Source organism: Panulirus ornatus, chromosome 66 (genome assembly GCF_036320965.1).
Source record: "Panulirus ornatus isolate Po-2019 chromosome 66, ASM3632096v1, whole genome shotgun sequence".
Classification (NCBI taxonomy): domain Eukaryota; kingdom Metazoa; phylum Arthropoda; class Malacostraca; order Decapoda; family Palinuridae; genus Panulirus; species Panulirus ornatus.
Window position 1 is genome coordinate 6,140,757 of NC_092289.1, and position 27,322 is coordinate 6,168,078.

The 27,322-nt window shown below is 39.3% G+C and overlaps 1 protein-coding gene, 1 long non-coding RNA gene and 1 other non-coding gene across 4 annotated transcripts in view; 1 reads left to right on the top strand and 2 right to left on the bottom strand.

Moving 5' to 3' along the window:
- The window catches only part of LOC139746923 (uncharacterized), a 61,855-nt gene that overhangs the window by 28,904 nt on the left and 5,629 nt on the right, over positions 1-27,322 (top strand). Inside the window, exons 1-2 of one of the 2 annotated variants that reach the window (XR_011712264.1) lie at positions 11,710-11,848; positions 12,156-12,258. This is a non-coding gene — a long non-coding RNA (uncharacterized lncRNA). Of the gene's footprint in view, positions 1-11,709; positions 11,849-12,155; positions 12,259-27,322 lie in introns of those variants that run through there. The other variant, XR_011712263.1, reaches the window with a different exon arrangement.
- LOC139746922 (serine/threonine-protein kinase PLK4-like) overlaps positions 1-27,322 on the bottom strand; it is a 36,608-nt gene that overhangs the window by 2,942 nt on the left and 6,344 nt on the right. The window contains exons 3-12 of the mRNA XM_071658606.1: positions 23,150-23,360; positions 22,709-22,907; positions 19,479-19,632; positions 13,211-13,542; positions 11,698-13,078; positions 11,297-11,439; positions 9,488-9,603; positions 8,230-8,363; positions 1,227-1,445; positions 727-897 (exon numbers count right to left, since the gene is read on the bottom strand). Coding sequence (XP_071514707.1) covers positions 727-897; positions 1,227-1,445; positions 8,230-8,363; positions 9,488-9,603; positions 11,297-11,439; positions 11,698-13,078; positions 13,211-13,542; positions 19,479-19,632; positions 22,709-22,907; positions 23,150-23,360 — 3,060 coding nt within the window. The remainder of the gene's footprint in view (positions 1-726; positions 898-1,226; positions 1,446-8,229; positions 8,364-9,487; positions 9,604-11,296; positions 11,440-11,697; positions 13,079-13,210; positions 13,543-19,478; positions 19,633-22,708; positions 22,908-23,149; positions 23,361-27,322) is intronic.
- On the bottom strand, positions 17,653-17,759 carry LOC139746966 (U6 spliceosomal RNA). Its single transcript, XR_011712284.1, has one exon. It is a non-coding gene; the product is annotated as a U6 spliceosomal RNA (small nuclear RNA).

Here is a 27,322-nt window from a genome sequence, read left to right on the forward strand (position 1 = left end):
ACAGGGGCCTTCACATACAAGAAAGTGTGATGCATGTATGAGACTGAGTAAATTTGAACAATGTGGTATACTGAGGAGATGTAATGTCAATGGGCTAAATCAAGTCATATGCTGTGGTCAGGTGAAATAACAAAAAGGTTCATGGGGCTCAGCTGTAGATAGAGGACTCTGGTTTCAGTGCAGTATACAAGACATCAAGAGAGTGGATGTGAACAAATGAGTCCATTCTTTGTCTTCTCCTAGCACTATCTCGGTACTCAGAAGGGCAAGTGGAAGGACAAAATGATTGTGCATGCATGCAAGAGGGTTGAAATTATAGTAAAATCAAAGTGTCAAGATCATGGTGTCTGGCTGTGGATTTACATCAAACATCCTGCAGTAGCATAAAGGTTTCCATTTACAACATGGACAAAAATAAACATTAACACTGCTGTACATATAAGTTTCTAAAGTTACAACTATTCTTCGAATACAAGACAAGTAATGCTGAACATAATTCAACCCTGAGGAGTATAAAAGTTTAAATCTATTATTAAGAATAATCAGGATACTCCTAATCCGAATCCTGCCAAAAATTATCAGTGGTCTTGTGATATAAAATTTGTAACTTCTTAAATGAACAAAAATTGAAAATATTAGTATGGTCAAATCTACTTCTACTAATCTCATTTAAAATACATAAAAGCCAACTAAAAATACAGTTTTCTCAGCCTATGGAGAACATACCTGTGAAGCCCATCCAATATTCTGTACATAAATACGGGGTCCTTGCTGTCTGATGACAGGTGTTTTTACCTGCCTGTTACTTGAGGTATGAGGGGTGAGAGGTGTCTTCACACAGGGAGCATAATTCCCGATTACTTGAACACTAGCAATTGAGCCTTCAAATGATCCAAGCTGATGAAGAAATATTTTCAAGTCACTCAGTGCTCAGTGTGAAAAATAATATTGCACTGAGGTACAAAAACAAAGTTTAATGAAAGGGATGAAACACTGTGTGAAAACATATGATATTACACGCTGAGTACACTATATCATAATCAAAATCAAAATTTTCAAGAAATATTTTAACACATAAAATTCATATAGCTGGTAAATAAGTATGACAATGACAATATACTTTTAACTGTTACAATTATATCGAATGTACAATGAATAAAATTTAAGAATCATACCCTTCATTTCAAATCATTTACAAGCAAGATGAATGAGTAATGCTTAGATACCTGTGAACTAATGTTTCTTGGAGATTTAAAGGACTGCATAGATGAGGGAGACAGATTTTCTTTTTCTGAAATGGTATAAGGCTTACTACGAGCAGACTCGGGAGGTGATGTTGAGATGGATACTGGTTTACTACCCATAATTGCAGGGAAGCAACCCACGCCTGTTTTGTCTGTTACCTCAGTAAGCACTCGCTCCAAGTAAAGACAGTGATCATGCATCTGAGGAGGAGATAGGATTAGTTTTCTTAATAAAGATTAAGTTTTGAATTACATTATGAAACTCTTTCTTTCCAAGGCAGTACCTCAACAGTCAAAGATATAAAGTACCTTCATCCCTTACCTATACTATACAGTGAAGTTAGTACGTTTCACCCCTCGTTTACCACCTATTTGAGAGTAATGGTCTCAGCTCAGCACTAGGTCTGTCTGTCTATCTATCCAAATCTCTGATGCCTTTTCCCTTCAGGAACTCAATCAAGTGAGTGGCCACAGCAACACTTCATATCTGGTGAACTCCAGTACTGGTTTTTAGTTGTTGATGCCTCACTCTTAATAAGCCACTTGCAGAAGGCATCTCTAATGCAGTGTTTTCAGAGGTTTGCCCTTTGAACAACTGACAGCCTTCACTTAGCTCTCAGTACCAATTTGCCTCATAATTCTCTGAGCACAGACACCAACCTGAGGGTGTTTACCATTTTTTTCAGGGATAGGTTTTTCAAAACAGGAATGAGGGGGTTCCTACAGGCCAGTAAACATTCTGACACAAGACCAACCAGGAGACAAAAGGGTTTATCATACTGTAAACCCTCGATTTAATGAACCCCAATATAACGGATTTCGGGTTTAACTGACTGAGCAAATAATAATACATTAATAAATTTTTTTTTGCCGCTGTCTCCCGCGTTTGCGAGGTAGCGCAAGGAAACAGAAGAAAGAAATGGCCCAACCCACCCCCATACACATGTATATACATACGTCCACACACGCAAATATACATACCTACACAACTTTCCATGGTTTACCCCAGACGCTTCACATGCCCTGATTCAATCCACTGACAGCACGTCAACCCCGGTATACCACATCGCTCCAATTCACTCTATTCCTTGCCCTCCTTTCACCCTCCTGCATGTTCAGGCCCCGATCACACAAAATCTTTTTCACTCCATCTTTCCACCTCCAATTTGGTCTCCCACTTCTCCTCGTTCCCTCCACCTCCGACACATATATCCTCTTGGTCAATCTTTCCTCACTCATTCTCTCCATGTGCCCAAACCATTTCAAAACACCCTCTTCTGCTCTCTCAACCACGCTCTTTTTATTTCCACACATCTCTCTTACCCTTACATTACTTACTCGATCAAACCACCTCACACCACACATTGTCCTCAAACATCTCATTTCCAGCACATCCATCCTCCTGTGCACAACTCTATCCACAGCCCACGCCTCGCAACCATACAACATTGTTGGAACCACTGTTCCTTCAAACATAGCCATTTTTGCTTTCCGAGATAATGTTCTCGACTTCCACACATTCTTCAAGGCTCCCAGGATTTTCGCCCCCTCCCCAACCCTATGATCCACTTCCGCTTCCATGGTTCCATCCGCTGCCAGATCCACTCCCAGATATCTAAAACACTTTACTTCCTCCAGTTTTTCTCCATTCAAACTTACCTCCCAATTGACTTGACCCTCAACCCTACTGTACCTAATAACCTCGCTCTTATTCACATTTACTCTTAACTTTCCTCTTTCACACACTTTACCAAACTCAGTCACCAGCTTCTGCAGTTTCTCACATGAATCAGCCACCAGTGCTGTATCATCAGCGAACAACAACTGACTCACTTCCCAAGCTCTCTCATCCCCAACAGACTTCATACTTGCCCCTCTTTCCAAAACTCTTGCATTTACCTCCCTAACAACCCCATCCATAAACAAATTAAACAACCATGGAGACATCACACACCCCTGCCGCAAACCTACATTCACTGAGAACCAATCACTTTCCTCTCTTCCTACACGTACACATGCCATACATCCTCGATAAAAACTTTTCACTGCTTCTAACAACTTGCCTCCCACACCATATATTCTCAAACACTGCACCATGTGCATTTTATATCACACTTGTTTTTCACAGCATGGGGTAAACTTGCTTTGTTTATTAAATACTTCTGCAATCCTTACAATTCAAAATGGCATCATAATGATAGAGGAGTTAATAGAGTGTGAACTTTATATTGTATTACTGTATATTGTACAAAAAAATAGCCCATTCGTTACATTCCGTTTAACCAACTTTTGGCATTAACGGACGCCCCTTCCCCCCATTAGTCCGGTAATTTGAAGGTTTACTGTACTTTAAAACTTATATTTTCTCCTGGGGTCAGTTTTCTACAAGCCACAACAGCATACCAACATGGAGGCACAGGGTTATATAGAAAAACTTCCCTGCAAGAAGATGAAATAAAGCATAAACAACACTTTGAGAGTCATCTCTGACACACTACAGTCTGTCTGCCCAGACGGTGGCAACTACAAGCTCAAACCCTTGACTGACCCTCAACAACTAGATTATGGTATTATTTAACCACATTAAAGGAATAACAAAGAACTTAACTGTTAATCTCCAAGAGAAGGTTCTTCAGAAAGTCCAATAATGGAGGTTGCTTTCCTAAGCTTAAGGCCACTGATATACATGCAAAGAAGATGCATATTTCTTGGTCCATGCAGTGATATACCTTACTGAGAAAGGTTTTAGGCTTGCTGAATATCAAAAGCAATTCCCCTCAAAATCTCTGATATTTTATTTTTTTTTTTTATTATACTTTGTCGCTGTCTCCCGCGTTTGCGAGGTAGCGCAAGGAAACAGACGAAAGAAATGGCCCAACCCCCCCCATACACATGTATATACATACGTCCACACACGCAAATATACATACCTACACAGCTTTCCATGGTTTACCCCAGACGCTTCACATGCCTTGATTCAATCCACTGACAGCACGTCAACCCCGGTATACCACATCGCTCCAATTCACTCTATTCCTTGCCATCCTTTCACCCTCCTGCATGTTCAGGCCCCGATCACACAAAATCTTTTTCACTCCATCTTTCCACCTCCAATTTGGTCTCCCTCTTCTCCTCGTTCCCTCCACCTCCGACACATATATCCTCTTGGTCAATCTTTCCTCACTCATTCTCTCCATGTGCCCAAACCACTTCAAAACACCCTCTTCTGCTCTCTCAACCACGCTCTTTTTATTTCCACACATCTCTCTTACCCTTATGTTACTCACTCGATCAAACCACCTCACACCACACATTGTCCTCAAACATCTCATTTCCAGCACATCCATCCTCCTGCGCACAACTCTATCCATAGCCCACGCCTCGCAACCATACAACATTGTTGGAACCACTATTCCTTCAAACATACCCATTTTTGCTTTCCGAGATAATGTTCTCGACTTCCACACATTCTTCAAGGCCCCCAGAATTTTCGCCCCCTCCCCCACCCTATGATCCACTTCCGCTTCCATGGTTCCATCCGCTGCCAGATCCACTCCCAGATATCTAAAACACTTCACTTCCTCCAGTTTTTCTCCATTCAAACTCACCTCCCAATTGACTTGACCCTCAACCCTACTGTACCTAATAACCTTGCTCTTATTCACATTTACTCTTAACTTTCTTCTTCCACACACTTTACCAAACTCAGTCACCAGCGTCTGCAGTTTCTCACATCAATAATTTAGATCTCACTGGCCATAAAGAGAAGCTCTTTGTCTAGATCGGTGGTTCCCAAAACCAGGGTAGTGACCCCAATGAGGGTCACAAGGATGTTCCTGAAGGTCATGGGAATGTCTTAGGGGTAAAAACTTATTTTTGGCCAAAATTATGAAATATTTCTGTCATAAATACATGATGAAACTGGGAAATTATGATGGAATTAGGAAAATACATACTGACAAAAGTAAAATAGGTGTGAACAAAGCCTCCATGTATGCCTGACACATGTTTGAGTCAGTCAAGTCAATACTCGTACTGGTGCGCGAAGTTACCTAGCATGAACTTGGTCTGACTCTTGTCCCTTGGTAATGATGTTGCCATGTCCAAGCAGAGGCTGAGATCTTTGTTATTTGAAACAAATTAAGTTTTTGCCAGCATCTTACCCATTAAAACTGTGAAGATGACATACTGATATGGAGCATTGTCAGTTCAATGGATGTATGATCATTATGTATGGCCTTGAATAGGAAGATGAGGTCACGAAAAATTTTTTATGATCTTGAATGGTGAAATGCTGCCACTTCTCCATTCAAGACCATATAACCATATATATTTCCCACGACTGTCACGTTTCCCCCAATTTTTGTGATTGGTGCCCGCTTATGTCTGTTGTGTCTGTGCATGTAAATATTGTGTGAATAATATAATGCAACATTTTTTCCATATATATTCGCCATTTCCTGTGTTACCAAGGTAGCATTCCAGAATGGATGACTAAGCCTTAGTGGGAAAACTCCACATTTGGCCCCCTTTTCTGTTCCTTCTTTTGGAAAATAAAACTGGAGGGAAGGATTTCCAGCCCCCACTCCTGGCCCTTTTAGTTGCCTTCTGCTACATGCAGGGAATATGTGGCAAGTATTCTTTCTCCTTTATTCCCAGGGATATAATGTAGTAAACATCTATTTATCTATTATATTCATGATACTTGATTGCTATATCCTGCATTAGCAAGGTAGCACAAGAAAACAGACAAAAGAATGGCCCAACCCACCCACATACACATGTATATGAATAAACACCCACACACGCACACATACATACCTATACATTTCAACGTAAACATACATATACATATGCAGACATATATATACATATACATGTTCAACCTTGCTGCCTTCATCCATTCCTATCACCCCTCTGCCATACATGAAATAGCATTCACCCCCAGCAAGGTAGTGCCAGGAAAAGACAAAAAAAATGGCCACATTTGTTCACACTCAGTCTCTAGCCATCAGGTGTAATGCACTTAAACCACAGCTCCCTTTCCACTTCCAGGTCCTACAGAACTTTCCATGGTTTACCTCAGATGCTTCACATGCCCTGGTTCAATCCATCGATAGCACGTTGACCCCAGTATATCACATCGTTCCAATTCACTCTATTCCTTGCACACCTTTCACCCTCCTGTATGTTCAGGCCCCGATCGCTCAAAATCTTTTTCACTCCATCCTTCCACCTCCAATTTGGTCTCCCACTTCTTTTTTCCTCAATCTCTGACACATATGTTTTCTTTATCAATCTTTCCTCACTCATTCTCTCCATATGATCAAACCATTTCAACACTCTTCTACTCTCTCAACCACACTCTTTATTTCCACACATCTCTCTTACCCTTTCATTACTTACTTGATCAAACCACCTCATACCACATATTGTCCTCAGACTTCTTTTTCAACACATCCACCCTCCTCTGTACAACCCTATCTACAGCCCATGCTTCACAACCATATACCACTGTTGGAACCACTATTCCTTCAAACATACCCATTTTTGCTCTCTGAGATAACGTTTTCGCCTTCCACACATTCTTTAATGCTCCCAGAACCTTCGCCCCCTCCCCCGCCCACTGCCTCACTTCTACTTCCATGGTTCCATCCACCGCTAAATCCGCTCCCAGATATCTAAAAGACTTCACTTCCTCCAGTTTTTTCCACTCAAACTTACCTCCCAATTAACTTGTATTATATATCAGCCCTTTGGGTCACCTGGCTGGGAAAAGACTATTTATGGTCATGATAAAAAAATTTGGGGATATATTTGTCTAGACAGTGCATGTTTCCAGACGAACAGTTGAGGTACTATAATGCCAGGGAAAAATCCTCCGATTGTAACACTTAAGACTTCTGAGGCTGCAATAGGATGGTTATATTATACAATGGTTATTAAGGGGGCAAAATAAAGTTCTGACCCTTGTGAGTGAGTGCTCTCTCTATGTACATGGAACTCAGTATATCAACAGATTTTTTTTTTTTTTTTTTTTTTTTTTTTTTTTTTTAATACTTTGTCACTGTCTCCCGCGTTTGCGAGGTAGCGCAAGGAAACAGACGAAAGAAATGGCCCAACCCCCCCCATACACATGTACATACACACGTCCACACACACAAATATACATACCTACACAGCTTTCCATGGTTTACCCCGGACGCTTCACATGCCTTGATTCAATCCACTGACAGCACGTCAACCCCTGTATACCACATCGCTCCAATTCACTCTATTCCTTGCCCTCCTTTCACCCTCCTGCATGTTCAGGCCCCGATCACACAAAATCTTTTTCACTCCATCTTTCCACCTCCAATTTGGTCTCCCTCTTCTCCTCGTTCCCTCCACCTCCGACACATATATCCTCTTGGTCAATCTTTCCTCACTCATTCTCTCCATGTGCCCAAACCATTTTAAAACACCCTCTTCTGCTCTCTCAACCACGCTCTTTTTATTTCCACACATCTCTCTTACCCTTACGTTACTTACTCGATCAAACCACCTCACACCACACATTGTCCTCAAACATCTCATTTCCAGCACATCCATCCTCCTGCGCACAACTCTATCCATAGCCCACGCCTCGCAACCATACAACATTGTTGAAACTACTATTCCTTCAAACATACCCATTTTTGCTTTCCGGGATAATGTTCTCGACTTCCACACATTTTTCAAGGCTCCCAAAATTTTCGCCCCCTCCCCCACCCTATGATCCACTTCCGCTTCCATGGTTCCATCCCCTGACAGATCCACTCCCAGATATCTAAAACACTTCACTTCCTCCAGTTTTTCACCATTCAAACTCACCTCCCAATTGACTTGACCCTCAACCCTACTGTACCTAATAACCTTGCTCTTATTCACATTTACTCTTAACTTTCTTCTTCCACACACTTTATATATCAACAGATATATAAACAAATAAGAACTAATACTATACCTGCTTAAAATGTTGGTAGAGAGGTCGAAGTGCTGCTGGCAAAACATTTTGACTAGAAGAGTGTGGTACCATATGTGAGTCACCAGTTGGTTCTCTAATGACCACAGTGTTGCTACTTTTTGTTATTTTGACTCCTGCCAAGAGGTGAAAACTTCCACACTTAATCATACATATATTGATGTAAGAACTTACTAATCCTAATCTCTTACATTCCAGCACCGCATGAATTCATGAACAGATGGAGCAGTAAAACTGTGTGGGGGATAACCATGTTATTTTTGGAGGTTCACTTTAAGACTTGTATGATTTTTGTCTGCAGGATTTCCATGTCCTCAACTAATGAAAAGTATGAAGAGAAGCAAGCACTGACTTCCTTTGAGATTAAATTTTCAACAATAAAAGAAATAGTTTTCAGCTATTACAAAACTATATATAGACAGCATCCTAATTTAGCTGTCATTGCATTTGTGTGCATAGTAAGCACTATTACTCCAAGAATCCATCAAATAATAAAGTCTAAGTAACATCTGGCATTTCTTTAAAAACCATAAAAATCTTTTCATTATGGAGCAATAGTTGTGAAAAACATTACTTCTTTCTTTTCTTTCATACTATTCGCCATTTCCCGCCTCAGCGAGGTAGCGTTAACAACAGAGGACTGGGCCTCCAAGGGAATATCCTCACCCGGCCCCCTTCTCTGTTCCTTCCTTTGGAGAGAGAGAGAAAAAAAAAAACATTACTGTGTAACTCTAAATCCATGATGTCTAAGGTTGTGATTCAATCATGCTTTGCATTATGTATAACTTGTAACCATAAATCTACAGCACGAGAACAGGTGAGGTAAACTTTCTGCTAGCAAGTATCAGGATCATATTCAAGTATATGGATAAGGAAATTCCTGGTTAACTAATCACAACATAGGAACTTCTGCATGCTGAATTCAGAACATTCAAACCTTATGTACTCTAGCCTTCTATTTTTACAGTATGAGAACTTTGCAAATATTCTTTGTCTTCACAAACATGATGAAATGTCCGAGGTTATTTTATTTCATCAAGGTCTTTATCAATTATAAAACAGAGGAATGAAGAGTAATGAAAAATTATTGTTTACAAGACAATTCTATATGTGCACCCATTTTGCTAATTTACAAAATTATGTAGAGATTATGGACTGAAGCACACAATAACACTGTATATTATAATTAAAATTCATATATCTAACAACAAAATATTGAAGGAAACTCTTTTTACATTACCATGGTAAAAAGTAGCCACAAAATCTGGATCTGGAGAATTTTCCATTAGAAAAAATTTTGCTTTTTCAGAGTAGTATGTAATCTTGGTAGTTTTGGACTTCAGTAACTTTACAAACCTGAAAAGTAAAAAGCTATTTGTTAAAAAAAATCAATATCAAGATTATCAATTACCTATACATTTATGTTCCATTTGCAATCAGCTTTCAGTCACATTCAAAATTATTGCCACTTACATGGATGCATCAAGTAAGCATACCCTCTCAATGTACTTATAAAGATTCTGAACAATGTGGAATATCAAAGATGCCTATGTAATGGGAGGAAAATGAAAGCAGCAGATGTTGATAACCTGATAGCTAGGGCTAAAGTTAAGCAAAATAAGCTAAGAATCTCACAGAATTGCGGTATCACCACCAACAAGTGCAGTGTAAAGAATGTAAATAAGTGCGCCCTACACACAATGCCATCTGTGGCCGCCCAGTAAACTAGTCTGGTGGCCGCGATAATTTCAAGTTCCCTCACGTAATTTTGAGCGGACTAAAGGAGGTGCCGAACCATCAATTGCCGGAAATTCGGAGGTGTACCTGTATACTCTTCATATCTATGCAGTGAAGTCATCATACAAGGTTTAAATGTTTACAAAATTCTTAGCAGTCCTTTCTTGATCTATGAAATTTTCCTTGTTTTATATCATTACATTTACTATCCTTACTGTTTCACTTTTTTCTTTTATAACTTTTTTCATCTTTCATCTGAGTATGTATTCACCAAAAGATCGTAAATCAAAGATTTCTTTACAAAACCAATGGAAAAGGGAGAAATACTTAGTCGGTGAAGGTCAAATTACTCGCATAATTGACCAACCATGGTAGAGTGGCTTGATCTATTTGTATACATGATGTTTTGCCAGTTCTGCAGGATGCTTTTCTTACTGGTATGAAAAATTCTGTCCCCAGACTGGGCTGGTAAATCATCTAGGATTCTCTTTAAAATCTTGGTTGCCCAGTTCACTTATACACAGATCTGAAAATGACTTGCAATACTCGAACACAACCTGTTCCTCCGATTCTTCTTTCCAAGACCTTCACACTTACCTCCCTCACCACTCCATCCATAAACATTTCAAATAGCCACGGCGACATCGTAAACCCTTGCCACAGGCCCACCTTCACCAGGAACTACTCACCTTCCTGTTTTCCTTACTCTCTTGATGGAAACTCCTCACTGCTTTTAGTAGCTTTCCTCCCATCATGTATTTGTAACACCTTCCACAAAGCACCTCTATCATTCATGTCATACGCTTTCTCCAGATGCACAGATGGCACAAACAAGGCCTTCTCTTTCTCTAAAAGTTTTTCACATATATTTTTCAGAAGAAAAATCTGATCCACACATCCTCTACCACCTCTGAAGCCACACTGTCCCCCCCCCCCTCCCATCTGATGCTCTAAGCATGCCATCACCCTCACAAGTACCACTTTCCCACATGACTACAATGACAAACATGGCACATGCAAAATGCCTACTCAAAGACCATCTCCAATGGAAGAAACAGACAAAAGGACAGTTGAAATTAATCAGGGGCTCCACAGGTGTTTAGAGACCTGGCTATTAAAGTAAAAAAGGTTTATAAGAAGAGGGAAGAATGAAAGCAGGAAAAGGTATCATAAAGGTTACACCTTTGGCGGCTTGTCTCCATACAGAAAATGTGGGAACAAGAGTCCTGAAAATAATACATAAATTCTAACTATACAACGGTTAACATCACATCAGGAATAAAAAGATAGGTAGATGAGCAGAAGTTCTTACCTTGCTGCAGCTTTGTATTTATTCCAGTACTTGACAGGGAGATTTTCATAAGAAAATATTAAATCTGCTCCTTCATCTGGGAGTGGAGGAGGAACAACTCCAGGCTGTGAACCTAAGCCACCATTTGGTTGATATATAACTATCTGAAATTATGCGCAAACCATTATATAGCAATGCCATTAAAACTCTTCATCTCCACAAAATAACGTATCAGCAAATGTCACAAAAATATAATGAGAGAATATCGGGCAGAAATAATCAAATGCCCACAATAATGTTACCATGATAGTTATAATTATATATGCATATATAATCATACCCAGTGGGATGAGAGACTAACTCAGTCTTATAAAACTCAATAATCACTAATTGTTTCAAATACATTTTAAACACAATCATACCCTTAGTCCATCTGGTGAAATTCTGCATACATCATCGACAATCTCTGAATTCTGTTTGTTACACAGATGCTCAAGGCAGACTTCACCATTGTCCAAGATATTCAAGAAGTACCTGTTACTTCTATATCGCACTTTCTTCAATCTTCTTGAGGTGAGTGGTGAAACTTGCTGCCTTAAGGTTTGACTGTGCACTGCAGCCAGTTTTTGGGGGGCTTCATGTTGTTGTGGTGGGTTCTCTAAAGCTTGCAAATTTCCCGGTTTTACATTTTCACTATCAGCTGATGACATGTTTACTACAGGAGGAATGTCATTTAACATGTTGTTTTGTCCAATAATCTGCAATGGTACACTTGAGCCCAACCTGGAAGGTCTTGCATTTTTTCTATTTTCACAATCTGATGCATTTTGATAATAATTTGAATACATTTCTGGATTTGAATTGTAACCTTTCTTTTCAGTCACACTGTACCTCTCAGAGCTGTAAAGTGCATCAGCCTTCTCAGAACCTCCAAGTCCTCTCCTCTCACACCAAGATCTATGATGTGAGCTCTGACAACATGAGTGAGTTTTATCTCGATAAGTTTCTCTAGATTTATCTCGAGAGTTGTTCTGTTCAGGTTTTTCCATTATTTTCTTATAATTTTTGGAAGAAGTTTCTTTGTATTTTTCTAATGACCTGCTACGACGTTCCTGACCTCCTCTGTTTCTGAATGCATCTCTATATTTTTGATGTGAATGTTCACTATGCATTGAATTACCTCTCTCTCTTGATCTTTCGCTATGCATATACTTTGAATCATTCACACAATAATTTTCCACAGACCTCACTTGATTTTCAATTACTCTCTCATTTCTCTGATCTCCTTCAATGTAATCTGAGGTGTATATCCTCTCTGGTGATCTTTGCAGATCACTGTATCTCTCATCTGACCTGTCACTTGATTCATGGATTTGGTGACCTGAATGTTCATCTCTTGACCTGTCTCTGTGTCTGTCAGAGCTTTTATCACGAGAAATGTTACTTCCTATATGGCTATCTTTTCTACTTACAGATCTATCACTACCTCTGTTTCTTGATCTACTTCTGGTTCTCTCTTTGCTTTCCCTACATATGTCATGAGGTGCTTCATCACTATTCTGTGAGGAGGAGTACTGTGAGAAGCTAGAATGGTCATCACAGGAACTAGATGAAACAAATCTTTGATCGCACAAGTGCTTTTGTCTCCGTCTTTCCTCTGAGACATCTCTTTCCCTCTTTATCAATGGAGGTAGTGGCGGAGTAGGAAAAACAAAATCTTCACGTTTCAGTGATGGAAGAGGTGTAAATTTTCTTTTCAAATTATCAATGACTCCAGCATTTGGAGGAAGGAGATCTCTTGGACTGAAATAAAAATCAGATGTAGATTGAATATCTTAAATAGTGTGTGCAGAACAAGTTTTGAAATGCCAAAAAATAATGATAAGAAAGTGTAAGTCAACAAGAGAAATCTTGAGAAACTAAGATTCACCTCACCTTGATTTCATCCTAACTGGAGGAGAGGCAGGATGCCGAACAAATGGCTCGGTATGAGTTTTCATTCCCTTTCTTGTCTGCATCCCAATCCCCTCAGTGGAAGATACATCACTTTCTAAAATGGCAGTAAGAGGTGTCCTGTTATGATGTGTTGTAGTTAATGTGGACATGGTATACAAACCACTATCAGATAATCTAGAGACATCTATTTTATTTCCTTCTGTCATAAAGGGATGGTGTGGAACAGCTTCAAGCTTGATCCTCTCCTTCTGGTTCTTCTGAAGGCAATCAGAGATAAGGGAACGGGCAGTAACTGACACATAGTTTGGAATCTGAAAAAAAAATTAACATTATGTTAATTTTTAAACTTTGTTGCAACATTTCCATAAATGTAATAACCACAATAAAATACACACATGAGTGTACATGCACTTCATACATAAAAAACAGAAAAACAAGGGCACAAACACCTTCTTTACATACATATTTGCCATTTCTTGCATCAGCAAGGTAGCACCAAGAACACACAAAGAAATGGTCTCATTTGTTCACATCCACTCTCTAGATGTTAAGTATAATGCACCAAAGCTAAGACCCTATCCACAATCAGGTCGCAAAGACCATTCCATGGTTTCCCAACTACATCATATTCCCTGATTCAGCCCAACTGAGAACATGTCATCCCCCGTAAACCACATCACTCCAGTAGGCTCTGATCCCTGAATGCCTCGCACCCTCCTGCATGATCAGGTCCCAAGCCTTCAAAGCATTTTTCACTTCATCCTTCCACCTCCTCTGTGGTTTCCCCCTCTTCTCTCTTCCCTCCATTTCTGACATGCATACCTTCTTAGTCATCCTTCCCTCATTCATCCATTCCGTATGTCCAAACCATTTCAGTGCACCCTCTTCAGCTTTCATGCACACTCCTTTTACTACCACCTCTCTCTCTTATCAAATGATTTTGTATTTGATCAACATTCCTTACATATTATCCTCAAACATTTCCTTTCCAACACATTCACCCCATCCTTTACATTTTTGTCTAAGACCTATGTCTCACAATTATAGAGCACGGATGGGACTACTGTACCATCAACCATACCCATCTTTGCCTTTATAAAAGTGACCTCTCTTTCCACATACTTTTCTTTCTACTCAAGACCTTTGCCCCCTCAACCACCTAGTGGCTCACTTCAGCTCCCAGGGTTCCATTTACTGTCATATCTACTTCTAAATATCTAAAACAATCCATTTCCTCCAAGTTCTCTCCAGTGGAACTCACAGTTTAAGTAACCAGCCTCTTTTCTTTCCTAAACCTATTGACCATGCTTTATTAATATTTACTCTCAATTTTTTCCTTTCCCACATTTCAAATTCAGCCACCAACTTATGCAGTTTTCACTCAAATCTGCCAACAGTGCTGTATCATCAGCCAACATCAACTGACTCATCTCCCAAGCCTCCACCAGACCAGACTATATAACTACCCCTCTCTCCATGACCCCTGCACTCATCTCCCTCACCAACCTATCCATGAACAGATTAAATAGCCATGGTGACATCATGCAACCTTACCAAAGACCCTCCTATACTTGGAACCATTCACTCACCTCACTACCTACTTGCACTCATGCCTTACTATCTTGATAAAAACTCCTAACTGCATCTAATAGCTTTCCTCCAACATCATATATCACAGCACCTTCCATAATGCATATCTATCAACCCTATGTTTCTTCCAGATCTATAAATGCCACATACAAATCCTTCGATTTCTTTACATATTTCTAAAACAAATCTTTAAAGCAAACACCTGATCCACACATCCTCTACCACTCCTGAAAATAAATTGTTTCTCTCCAGTCTAACACTGCATATAGTCATCCTCTCAATCACCACTTGTACATACAACTTAACGGGTACACTCAACAACTAATATGACTGTAATGTGAACAATCACCTTAGACCTATTTGCCTTTATACAATGGTAATATACATGCATTTTGCCAATCTTCAGGTGCTTCACCATGATCCACACATATAGTGAAAATCCTAACTACACACTCAACAACAAAGTAACCCCCTTTCTAATGAAATTCAACCTCAGTACCATCTACTTAAGCCATCCTACCAAATATCATCTTATGCAAAGCTTTCACCACTTCTTTCTTCACCAAAACACTTCTCATGACTTACCTCATGACTTACTTTGCATACCTTCCCAACTCACATCCTACATCTGCTATTCTATCATCAAACACATTCAACAATCCTTCCAAGTACTCACTCCATCTCCTCAACTCACACAGCCTGTTACTAATTCCCCATTTGCCCTAATCACTGATGTTCCCATTTGTTCTCTTGTTTTTCTCATCTTGTGAACATGCTTCCAAAACATCTAATTCTCCCTGAAGTTTGCTGATATTTGCTCATCCCAACTCTCATTTGTCCTCTTTTTCTAAGCCCCTGTCTTGACCTCTTCCTTCCTTTTGTACATATCCCAATCATTCACACTCCCCTTTAAGAACTGCCCATATATCTCTCTTTTCACTTCACTAACAACTTTCCTTTATCTTCCTACCACTACTACTCTTTCTCATCTACCCATCTCCCATCTTCTGCATGCCATACACTTCTCATACACATACCAACAGAGTTTCCCCTAAATACCTGCCATTGCTTACCCATTCCACCAGCTTCATTTACTTTTGCCTCTTTTCCAAACTCACTTACTTTCACCACCCTCTTCTCACCCATATCATTTCTCGTCTTCCAAAAACCTTTACAAACCTTCAACCTTGCCTCCACCAGGTAATAATCAAACATCCCACCAATTGCCCCTCTCAGCACTTTTACATCTAAGTCTCTGTTTTGGATGCCTTTCAAATAATACATAATCCTCTAATGCCCACTTACTATTTTTTCTACTTACCAGTGTACTTGTGTTTGTCTTTCATTTTAAACCAGGTATTCCCAATCACCAGTCTGTTATCAGTGCATGACTCCACATGCTGTTCACCATTTCCATTCACCTTGCTCAATACCTCATGCTCCCAATTTTATTCCTGACTACCACATTACTCACTTATGCATTTAAATTGAACAGTCTCTTGCATTAAAACTGCTGACACTGACTCAGCTGCTCTTAGAATGCTCACCTCTCATTATCATTCTTCTTGTGACTAGGTGTATAAGCACTAATAATCACCCTTCTTTCATAATCCATTTTTATTTTTACCCATATCAGTCTGGAGTGCACATCCTTACACTTTTATAAATTCCCACAACTGTTTCAGCAATAATAACACTCCTTCAGCTGTCACCCTCTATCAAACTCGACTTTACCACTAAGACATTTCCAAACCATTCTTCCCCCTTACCCTTAAGCTTTGTTTCACTCAGAGCTAGACCATCCTGGATCTTTTCCTCAAACGTACAACCTCTCTCTCCTTTCGTATCATGGTTAAGTCCACACACATTTAAACACCCTAGCCTGAGCCTTTGAGAAGGATGAGCACTCCTCGCTTGGCTCCTTCTGTTCCATCCTTTAAAGACTGAGATACAAGCAGGAGAGTGTTTCCATCCCCAAGCTCCTGCCTCTCTTAGTAGCCTTCTACGACACACAGGGAACACATGAACATAATTCTTTCTCCCCAATTCCAAGGGATAAAGAAAGGGAGGATGAAATAGGGTCCTGCAAGTCCCCATGCCAACATGTTAAGATTAGCTAGATATATTCCCTGGGAATATGCAAGTCAGGACTCACCCTACCCTAAATACTTTGGTTGGGAAGCATTCACTCATCCTTGCATATGACCCTAATTGTATTGACTTCAAAGGTTAGTTTCAGAGCCACCCTCAGCCAATCAGCAATTGCCATTAAGCTGATGTCACACTCCCATCTCCTTCCAACAGTTCAGACCTCACATTCTGCGGATTGCAGGTGCCAGTCTGAGGCAGTTACATCATGTAAAGAGAAAAGATCTTTAGGAAAAGAAGGGAAAAGCCAGGAAGGGTAAATCAACCCAAAAAGCCTGCTTACAGGACACCATCCTGGAGGGAAAAGGTTTATTAATTCACAAAACCTACCTTCTTGTCCTCTGTAGTTTGTTCAGCACACAGAACATACTCACATGACGGAGGTTAAAAGAAAACTTCCCAATAAGACGAACCACACAACAAAAATAATCTTCATAGGTGTATGGAGGAACTGTGGAAACTGATTCTCCCAAAGGGGGAGTGCCAGAGTCACAGGGCAGATCTACAACATCGATGTTAATATACTGTTTTGACAAAGATGGATGAAGGGAGCCATACCAAAAATCTTTAACTTGGTTTTATCCAAAGAGTGGTGGCTGATGAATGCCAATGTATAGGCCATCTTTTCAAGACTTGTGTTCTAATATGAAGCTCAGACTGAGCCAGGTGTGGTATTACAAACCATGTATCAGTGGAATGTTTTATGACTGCATGTCATCTCTGCACATGGGGTCCTGCTTATCTTCCTGTATCATTCCAATTTTAGTAAATGTACTACTAAAACAAGTACTAGAGCTATATCACATCATACTGGTAGCAGTTGAATGCTGTGGTGAACAGATACAAGGTTCCCTCAGTGACTCATGTGAAGCAGCCTTCTTAGAGAGGCACACTGGATAGATTTGTACAATGTAAATAAATACGCTTACCTAAACTTGTTCATGTATGAGTTTGGTGAGGAAGGTTAACGCAAGGGTGTTAAGAGAGAAGGGTAGGTCTACGGTATACTCGGGGTACAAGCAAGGTGAATCAGTTACTGTTTGCAAATGGCACAGCTCTAATGGCAGATTCCAAAGAGAAACTCCACACACTAGTGACAGAGTCTGATTGTGTGTGACAAGTGTGTATGAATATAAACATAACATGATGGAGGTGCAGCAGGGGAATATGACACGATGGTCTGTGAGTATGTTTGCCTGGGAAGGATCTGGAAGAAGTGAAGTGCTCTAAGTACCTGGGAGTGGATTCGGCAACAGGTGGAACTATGGGGGCTGAAATGAATCAAAGGGTGGGAAAGGAGGAGCTAAAGTCATGGGTGCAATGAGGGTTATGTGGAAGGAGAGGTCAGTGTCTGCTAGGGAAAAGAAGGGCATGTCTGATGCTACAGCAGTCCTGACAGTGTTGTATGGGTGTGGATCTTGGGTCCTGAATGTAAAATTGACACAGTTCAATGGCAGACTGTAAAGACAAACTCCAGACACAAGTGATGTAGTCTGGGAGCTGTGAATACAGGAAGATGAAAGTGAATGTGAACTTAAGTAAGGTAATGAAACAGAGCAGGGAAAGGAGGCAAGATAATCTGTAAGTTTTGAATGGGCAGGATCTGGAAGCAAAGTGCTTTAAGTACCTTGGAGTGGACTTGATAACAGGTGGAAATATAGGGATTAAACTGAGTTACAGGTTGGAAGAGGGGTGTGATTTCTTGGGTGCACTATGGGGTGAGGTGAGTGGAAGGAGAGATCTGTTTCTGTAAGTTTCTGCTAAGGAAAAGTTGGGTGTATCTCATGATATAACAGTCCCAACAGTACTGTACGGGAGTGACTCTTGGGTCCTAAATGTAAAAGAATGAAAGGGGATGGACAGGGTGGACATGTAGAAATGAAAAACCTTAGTATAATATATGGTTAAAAGCAGGTTGATCAGGTAAAGAATGACAGTGTAACAGAAGTGTGGCAGAAAATGCAGTATGAATGAGAGAGCTAACCAGGTTGTCAAAAGTGGGTAAGGGGAAGGGAGAGACCAAAAACAGTCAGTGGGACGGAGTGAAATAAGGTTTTGAGGTACCAGGGCCTAAGTATTCAGGAGGATGAGAGTTGTACTCTACATGAGATAAAACTGATTAGATCGATGTAGTATACAGGGGTAAGTGTGTTGTTAATGGGCTGAACCTGGGAATAGTTTGAGGGGTTTGGCTGTGGATGGTAGGCTCTAATGTTGGTGAACTAGACTGTGGATGTGTGCAAATGAGGCCAATGTTTGTCTATTAGTGATGCTACCTCAGGAAGCAGGAGAATCAGATGTGTATACAAGAAATAATAAGTTGCAATTCAAATCAAATTTTCTCAAACACATATGGAAAGAAAGACAGGGGTATGCATGCATATGAGATGTGTCAAGAATGCACTGAACTATTCAAAGAAGGATGTGCATCAATTACACTCTTATATAACAGGTTACAGCACACTGAATACTTTATGAGTAAAAGATAAACACAAAAATTACTACTTGCCTTATAATCACCCATGACAACTTTAGTAAAGATAGATTCCTTGACCCCTTTGGAATCAAATGGTGGATGTCCAACTAGCATGATAAACAACATGCATCCTAAACTCCACACATCCGACTCCAAGCCATGAGAACTGCGAGTTACTACTTCAGGACTGCAAATAAATTAAAATAAATAAAAAATGAAATATCTAAAAACAATTATTCATTACTATATATATTTCATTACTTATGAAAAATAACACTATTAGCAAACTTAAATCAATATTTGTATCCAGAAGATTATATAAAATCAAAAACTAAAAATAAAATGACAATGAAAGTAAAACACCTGAATCTGTAATGGCATAAAAACAATTATTCATTACTATATATATATCCTTACTCACAAAAAAAACACAGTTAGTAAACTTAAATCAATATTTGTATCATAAGATTATATGAAATTAAAAGCTAAAAATAAAATGACAATGTGAGTAAAACACCTGAATCTGTGATAACATAAAGTTTTGGTTTATAATATTCATTTGAATGAGTAAAGAACAAAAGGGGTTATGTCCTACAATAAAAAGGAATGTTTTACATACAGAATACATGCCAATATATCTACAGCCAAAGAACCATTTTCTATTTGAAAGCAGCACTGTATGAGCAGGAAGACAGGAGAGTGATTGGTTCCCAGTGAAGGTCAGTCTGTAGCAGGGGTGTGTGATGTCCCCATGGTTGTTTGATTTATTTATGGATGGGGTGGTTAGGGAGGTAAATGAGGTAAATGCAAGAGTTTTGGAAAGGAGCAAGTAAGCAGTTTGTTGGGGATGAGAGGGCCTGGGAAAAGAGTCAATTGTTAATCACCGATGATACACCACTGGTGGCAGATTCAAGTGAGAAACTGCAGAAGTTGGTGACTGAGTCTGGCAAAGTGTGTGAAAGGAGAAAGTTGAGAGTAAATGTGAATAAGAGCAAGGTTAATAGGTTCAGCAGGGTTGAGGGACAAGTTAGTTGGGATGTGAGTTTGAATTGAGAAAAACTGGAGGAAGTGAAGTGTTTCATATATCTGGGAGAGGACTTGGCAGCAAATGGAACCATGGAAGCTGAAGTGAGTCACAGGCTGGGGGAGGGGGGAAGAATGTGTGGAAAGAGAAAATGTTATCTTAGGAAGCAAAAATGGGTATTTTTGAAGGAAACAATATTATATAGTTGCAAGGCATGGGCTATAGATAGGGTTGTACGGAGGAGGGTGGATGTGTTGGAAATGAAATGTTTGAGGACAATGGGTGGTGTGTAGTGGTTTGATCGAGTATGTAATGAAAGGGTAAGATAGATGTATGGTTGAGACAGCAGAAAAGGGTGTGTTGAAATGGTTTGGACATATGGACAGAATGAGTGACGACAGGTTGACAAAGAGGATGTATGTGTCAGAGGTGGAGGGAACAAGGAGAAGCAGGAGAACAAAATGGTGGTGGAAGGATAGAGTATTGCTACTCCTTCCCTTGCTCTTGTCCTCTCACCAACCCCTGCCTTTACTGTGAAGACATTTACAAACCATTCTTCTCCTTTACCCTTGAGCTTTGTTTCACACAGAGCCAGAACATCCAGGTTTCTTACCTCAAACATAATACCTATCTCTCCTCTCTACTCATCTTGGTTACTTACGCACACATTCAAATACCCCAGTCTGTGCCTTCATGGAGAATGAGCACTCCCAACCTGGCTCCTTTTTCTGTTTCTTCTCTAAGAAATTGAAGTACATGAATTAGTGGGTTTCTAGTCCCCTTCCCCTGCCCCCTTTTGTTGCCTTCTTTATGTGGGGAATACTGAGGTAGAATTCTTTCTCCCCTACCTCAGGGATATGACAGTGGACTAGGTGAAATGTAACATAAGAAGCCAGAGGTGGATTAATCATCAAAGGAATGACATGGTGAGAGAGAGTTTGGATAGTTAGTGGAATGTGACTGAGAATGTGCTGAAATGGTTTAGACTTATGGAGAAGATGAGCAAAGAAAGATGGATTAAGAGGATATACAAGTCAAAAGTAGAGGAAAGATGAGGGACTACCTATATACAAGTGCCTACAATGAGACACGCTAAAATGGCTTGATGAATAACAGTCACCCTCTGCTGACACACAGGAGACACGAAAGTGATAGAAGCATGGGGTGAAAGAGGTATTAGGGCTACAAGGCCTACATATTAAGGAAGGTAAGAAGAGCAGATCATGGAATAAACTGGAATGATGTGGTACCAAGAAAGCCCAAGCAAAAACAGGGTATGTTCCCGGAAAACCTGTTGCTAAGTGATCCATTATTAAATGAATAACTGAAATCCAGTGTATAAAGAGGGGGTTATGTTTCTGTTTCTGAGATAAAGTTTTCAGTAGCTACCTCTTAAGTAAGGAATATACAAGAAAAACTTATTGTAAAAACATCTCTTTACATTCTCTTATCACCTTATTTTGACATCAAACCAAAATTTACTAAATGATGTGATGCTGAGGGTTTGAGATGGTAAGGGTGAGAGATGAGGTGGTGTGGGGGTTTGTGGGAGAGACAGGGAAGGACAAACAGATGTCTGCATCACCCCATGTATTATCTGATTCAACATCTCAAATGAAGGATCAAATTGGTGAGGGTTCACTTTGTATCTGGTATCATTCCTGAAATTCCTCACTACTTCTATAAGCTTCAATTATTCATTTGCTCCTCTTACATCCCATTCATCTATATCAGCATATACTGTACTACTTACTCTAAGCTATGACTGGCAAGCTATTTCCAAAACAGGACTATAAGCACTTTTTTCTATAAGTCTAAGGTGGACAGTTTGTCACCTTACATAACCAAAGATGGTACTTTTGCAGCAACTTGAAGAAATCCTCCTGGTTCAGATCACAGGCTATTTGGACCTCTTTCCTGTTACAAAACATGCCAAGGATACCTTTATATGCTCTAGAGGATATAATATTTCCAGTCCTCTTTTCAAAGATAATTACCTTGTTCCTTTCACTTTTTTCATATTTTACAGTTTCACTTTCTTCTGACAAAATCAATTTATTTAATCCTATTTCTGTACTGCATGTTCTAGTTTCCCTGTCTGACAAAAATGACAAAATCAACTTATTTAATCCTATTTCTGTACTGCATGTTCTAGTTTCCCCTGTCTGACAAAAAAATAATGAGGACAGTTTTTTTCCTGCACTGATGGTCAAAAACAATGCTCCGAACTAGAGCTTACCTGATGTAATTTGGTGTACCACACATGGTTGTATGTCGATCATCTGGGTGTTGAAGTTGTGTGGCAAGTCCAAAGTCTGCTATTTTGATTCTTCCATGATTGTCAAGTAAAATATTTGAGAGAGTGAGGTCCCGATGCATAATGGAATGCGAGTGCAAGTAGAGCATTCCTGCCACAATTTGACTTAAGTATTCCCGAGCTAATTGTGGAAGAATCAAGAAAACAATATTTAAGTACCACTTTATGTATGAGCATAACATTCTTCGACACAGGCATATTCTTTTCATGCAAACGTTATTTCTAAAACAGAATGCTCCTGATATCAACAAGTGAGATGAACAATTATGAAATGAATAACGCATAATGCTATGAAAGGTTCATTATATGTATTATAAATAAGTATGAATACTTATAAAACTTGGCATACTGCATTCAACTAACCTTCATTTTCAGATAGAACTCTTCCTAGATTTCTTAAATGCTTCTGTAGTTCCCCTTTCATGCATAGTTCAAGGACAAGATATACAAATTGTTGATCTTCAAAAAATGTATACAGTTTGAGGATGGATGGATGATTGAGTCGGGAGTGAATAGTAACTTCTTGACGTACTCTGCTGATGAGCCCACCAGCAGCAATTTCGGATTTGTTGATCTGGAGATAATAATCAATTCATAAAAACATACGGGGATTACTGAAAATCCAACATGAGTAAAATGTGAAATAAGAATGAAAGTCTGCTGTGAGGGAAGCAAGTTATTAATAAGGCCATTATAAAGACACAAAATATAAGGTCAATAAAATGTTGCAAGCCTGGACCCTAATAAAGCTACTATAATTAAGCATACAAGATGACACATAGACAATTTGTGTAATACCTTTGGACTGTAAAAGTCCGAAGCTTGCTTAACTTACGATTATAATCTTTCCCTAAATGTAATATACTTTTCTTTCTTTCTTTTAAACTATTCGCCATTTCCCGTGTTAGCGAGGTAGCGTTAAGAACAGAGGACTGGGCCTTTTTTGGAATATCCTCACCTGGCCCCACTCTGTTCCTTCTTTTGAAAAATTAAAAAAAAAAACAAAAAACGAGAGGGGAGGATTTCCGACCCCCCGCTCCCTCCCCTTTTAGTCGCCTTCTATGACATGCAGGAAATACGTGGGAAGTATTCTTAATCCCCTATCCCCATATACTATTTATGCATTTTGCATATCTACTCAAGGCTTAATGCTTGACACTAGCATAGACAAACCTCATGACAAAGCTGAAGGCTGGATAGGGGAGGCCCTAAAGGAAGCATTATTATCAAAACTTGCATAAACAAAACTCATGACAAAGCTGGATAGAAGTTGCATCTATGGAAGCATGATAACTGAAACTGAAATAGAATAACCTCAAGACAAAACTCAAAGCTGGATAGATGTTCCATCTATGGGAACATGATTATTTTGTGTAATAACTTGTTATCAAAGGCTTATATAACTTGGCCTTTATTAACTTATCAGCTGCTCTGTTCTTTAATTAAGTGAAATGGGTTCTATTTTCTGTGTACTAATTATATGCTAATAGCCAAGAAAGTAAGAATATCTCAAAGACTGTTTAATGTCTTAACCAGAAACATTTTTAGTTTTGAAATTCATTAAAAAGACAAGGTTCAATCAGGTTCTGTTACATAATACTGATGGTTATGTTTAATTCTTAATTTCTTTAAGAAAAAATAGTTTAAATATGAGAATAATTGATAGTATTGTACTATGGGTAATGTAAACAGTTACTTAAGGAGTACAGAATGTAACAGCTGCATTCACATGAATCTAAGTCAGTTTGAATAATTTCAAGCATAATGCACCTAAAATGCATAAACAGACTGGAAAAGGTGACAGAATCTAAGTGATTGGGAGCTATCTTGGGTACGTTTGGTGATATGAGAGATGAGATAAGGAAGAGAATAATACAGGGCAGAAGAGTCATTGGGGCCTTTAATGAAATAATGAGGGGTTAAGGTTTGGTAGAGGTGTAGCTATCAAAGTGAAAGGATTAAGGGACAGCACAGTCCTCCTAACCCTGATCTATGGAGCTGCAACATGGAAATGGAATGAGTTATAGAGGTCAAGAATCCAAGCCGTGGAAATGAGCTACTTGAGAGTAGCATGCTATGACTAGATGGGGAAAAAAAAAAAAAAAAAAAAAAAAAAGAGAGAGAGAATACGAGAGATTTGGTCTGACTGGGAGAGCAAAGGGAATGAATTGTGGAGTTTTAGAGTAGGAGAAACATTACACTTTAAGGCAGTTTGGGCATGTGGAAAGAATGCAAGACAGGGAGTTACATGAAGAGTGTATGATAATATGATTAAAGGAGGTGATGCAAGAGGTAGACCACCTAAGCAATGGGGAAATAGAGTGGAAGAGTACTGGAGGAGAAGAAATGGTAGAAGGATGCATGGAATGGTTTATGCATGGGAGGCATATACGGACAGGATAGGTGGAAACTCTTTTGGTGTGGCCACTTCCTTGATGGATGTTCCCAGAAGGTAAGAGCATCACAGGTATAGAAAGACTAATCTTACATTGGTGGATGTTAAGGGTATCAAAATGTACCATATTGTTTTGGCATTCTGGACACTCACTGTTACTTGTATACATTACAGGTGATATGGAGACAGTGTATGATAGCTGAAAAGAATAACACGTAAATCACAACCTAGAGTTTTGCCCTAGAATATCTGCATTACCTATTTCCTTCTAGCAGTTACAGTGAAAAAGTGGGTTCATAATCATTAGGAAAATCTACTGTTCATCACATGCTCTTAAAAGTTCTGGGTCACATTATGTCTGCTGATACAAATACAAATCAAAGAGTCAAGAACAGCATTATCAATAATGAAAAACACTTGTGAATCTGATACCAGGGTCTTAAGTGTTTCCATGAAGATATAATCAATGGGACATTAATGATGTAAAAAAGTACAATATGAATTACGACAATGTGCCAAATACATCTGGCATATGCATCTTCACTTATCTGACCGTAGAAACTAAGTCTATGCTGAATACTTTGGGTACGAAGTGTCAAATCATCCTGTCAAAGACATTATGTCATCGTTTTATTGCTGTATAGTGATTAGCATTGTATAGAAGAAGCATGCCCTCAATCAAGGCCATCTAAAATGAAATGAAAAAAGGGAGAAAATGAAAGAAAGTGTTTGTAGACCTGACTCTTAAAAGAAGATAAGTTATGGGAAGAGAGACAGATGAAACGAGGAAGAGCATTCCCTAGTTCTACTATCTGAGGAAAGGAGGTATCATAAGTCAATTCTCGTGTGGCGAATCTACATACAGAAGCTATGGGAAGCAGTAGCCAGAAAGATGAAGTGAGTCCAATCATTGGTGGCAGGGACACATGCCAACATATCACAAGAGCAGTTGCTACTAACAATACTAAATCTGACCTGGTTACTCACTCCCTAACCTGAAATGGTGAACAGGTTCAAACTAAGAGAAGAGATATTTTCAGTGCAAGAAAAAAAAAAAAAAAAGCAAGTGCAATTTGGATAAGTCAAGGGAAGGGAAAATGAGCTGAAGTGTGTAAAGAGGAATCATGAGCATGGATAAGGTCATAAAGTTGATGAGATCAGTTATGGAGTAAGTAACAGAAAAGAACCCTGAGGAATACCACTATTGTTAAGTCACACCATTACCTAGCTGTAATGGATCAGCCAGAGATGAAGCTATGAATGTGGGTAGAAGAAAAAAAAAAAGTTCAGAAAACAAAGTCTTGTGCTGCACCCTGTCAAATGCTTCTGAGAAGTCAAGGACCAGGACAAAAGCCATAGTGGTGACCAGAAAGAGATTCTAAGTGTTTGAGAAAGTGTAAGTCGAGCAGAGTTTCAAAGGCTTTAGAGACAGTAGTAGTTAGTTTGAAGGGTTACAAAGATCTCCTTCCTTGGGGATGGGCTGAACCTAAGCATACTTCCAAGAAGGAAAAGTCTGGGTTTTTAAACAGATGAAATAAGCAGGCAAGAACTGAAGCGAATTCAGAGGCACATTCCCTTAGAAAATGAGCAAGAATGCCATATGACACACATGCCTTGCCCACTTGGGAGCTGGGACAATACTTGGAATACCCTGCATGAAAAAAATAGATATCATAGGTTCAGAAGATTTGGGTAAGAGGACTGAAAAAACAATAACCCTAAAGTTGAGCTAGAGAAAATTAAGGTACCAAAACGAGCAGCTTTATCAGTTGGAGAATTAGCAACAGTCAGGCCAGAAGAAAAGAGGTAAGGTTGCATTACTAAAGTTATTTGTGTTTAGTTAAGTTAAAGAATGACTTGCCAGTAGAGGTAAAATTTATCAATAAAACTGACCAGTCCTTTTAAACCTGCTCATAACACATGGATATAATTTACCTCCCACTCCCTTATATGTAAATAATAATATGAAGCTGGAAAACATAGGAAATAAAATCACAAGAGTTCCTGTGTTGAGGCTTGTTGACTTCACCTCAACGCTCAACACTCTGGGTGTAATCTTAGATGTATGAGCACGTAACCTCTACATTCTCTGCACACAATCAATGGCATAATTCCACAGCTGATGTATTACACAGTTTAAC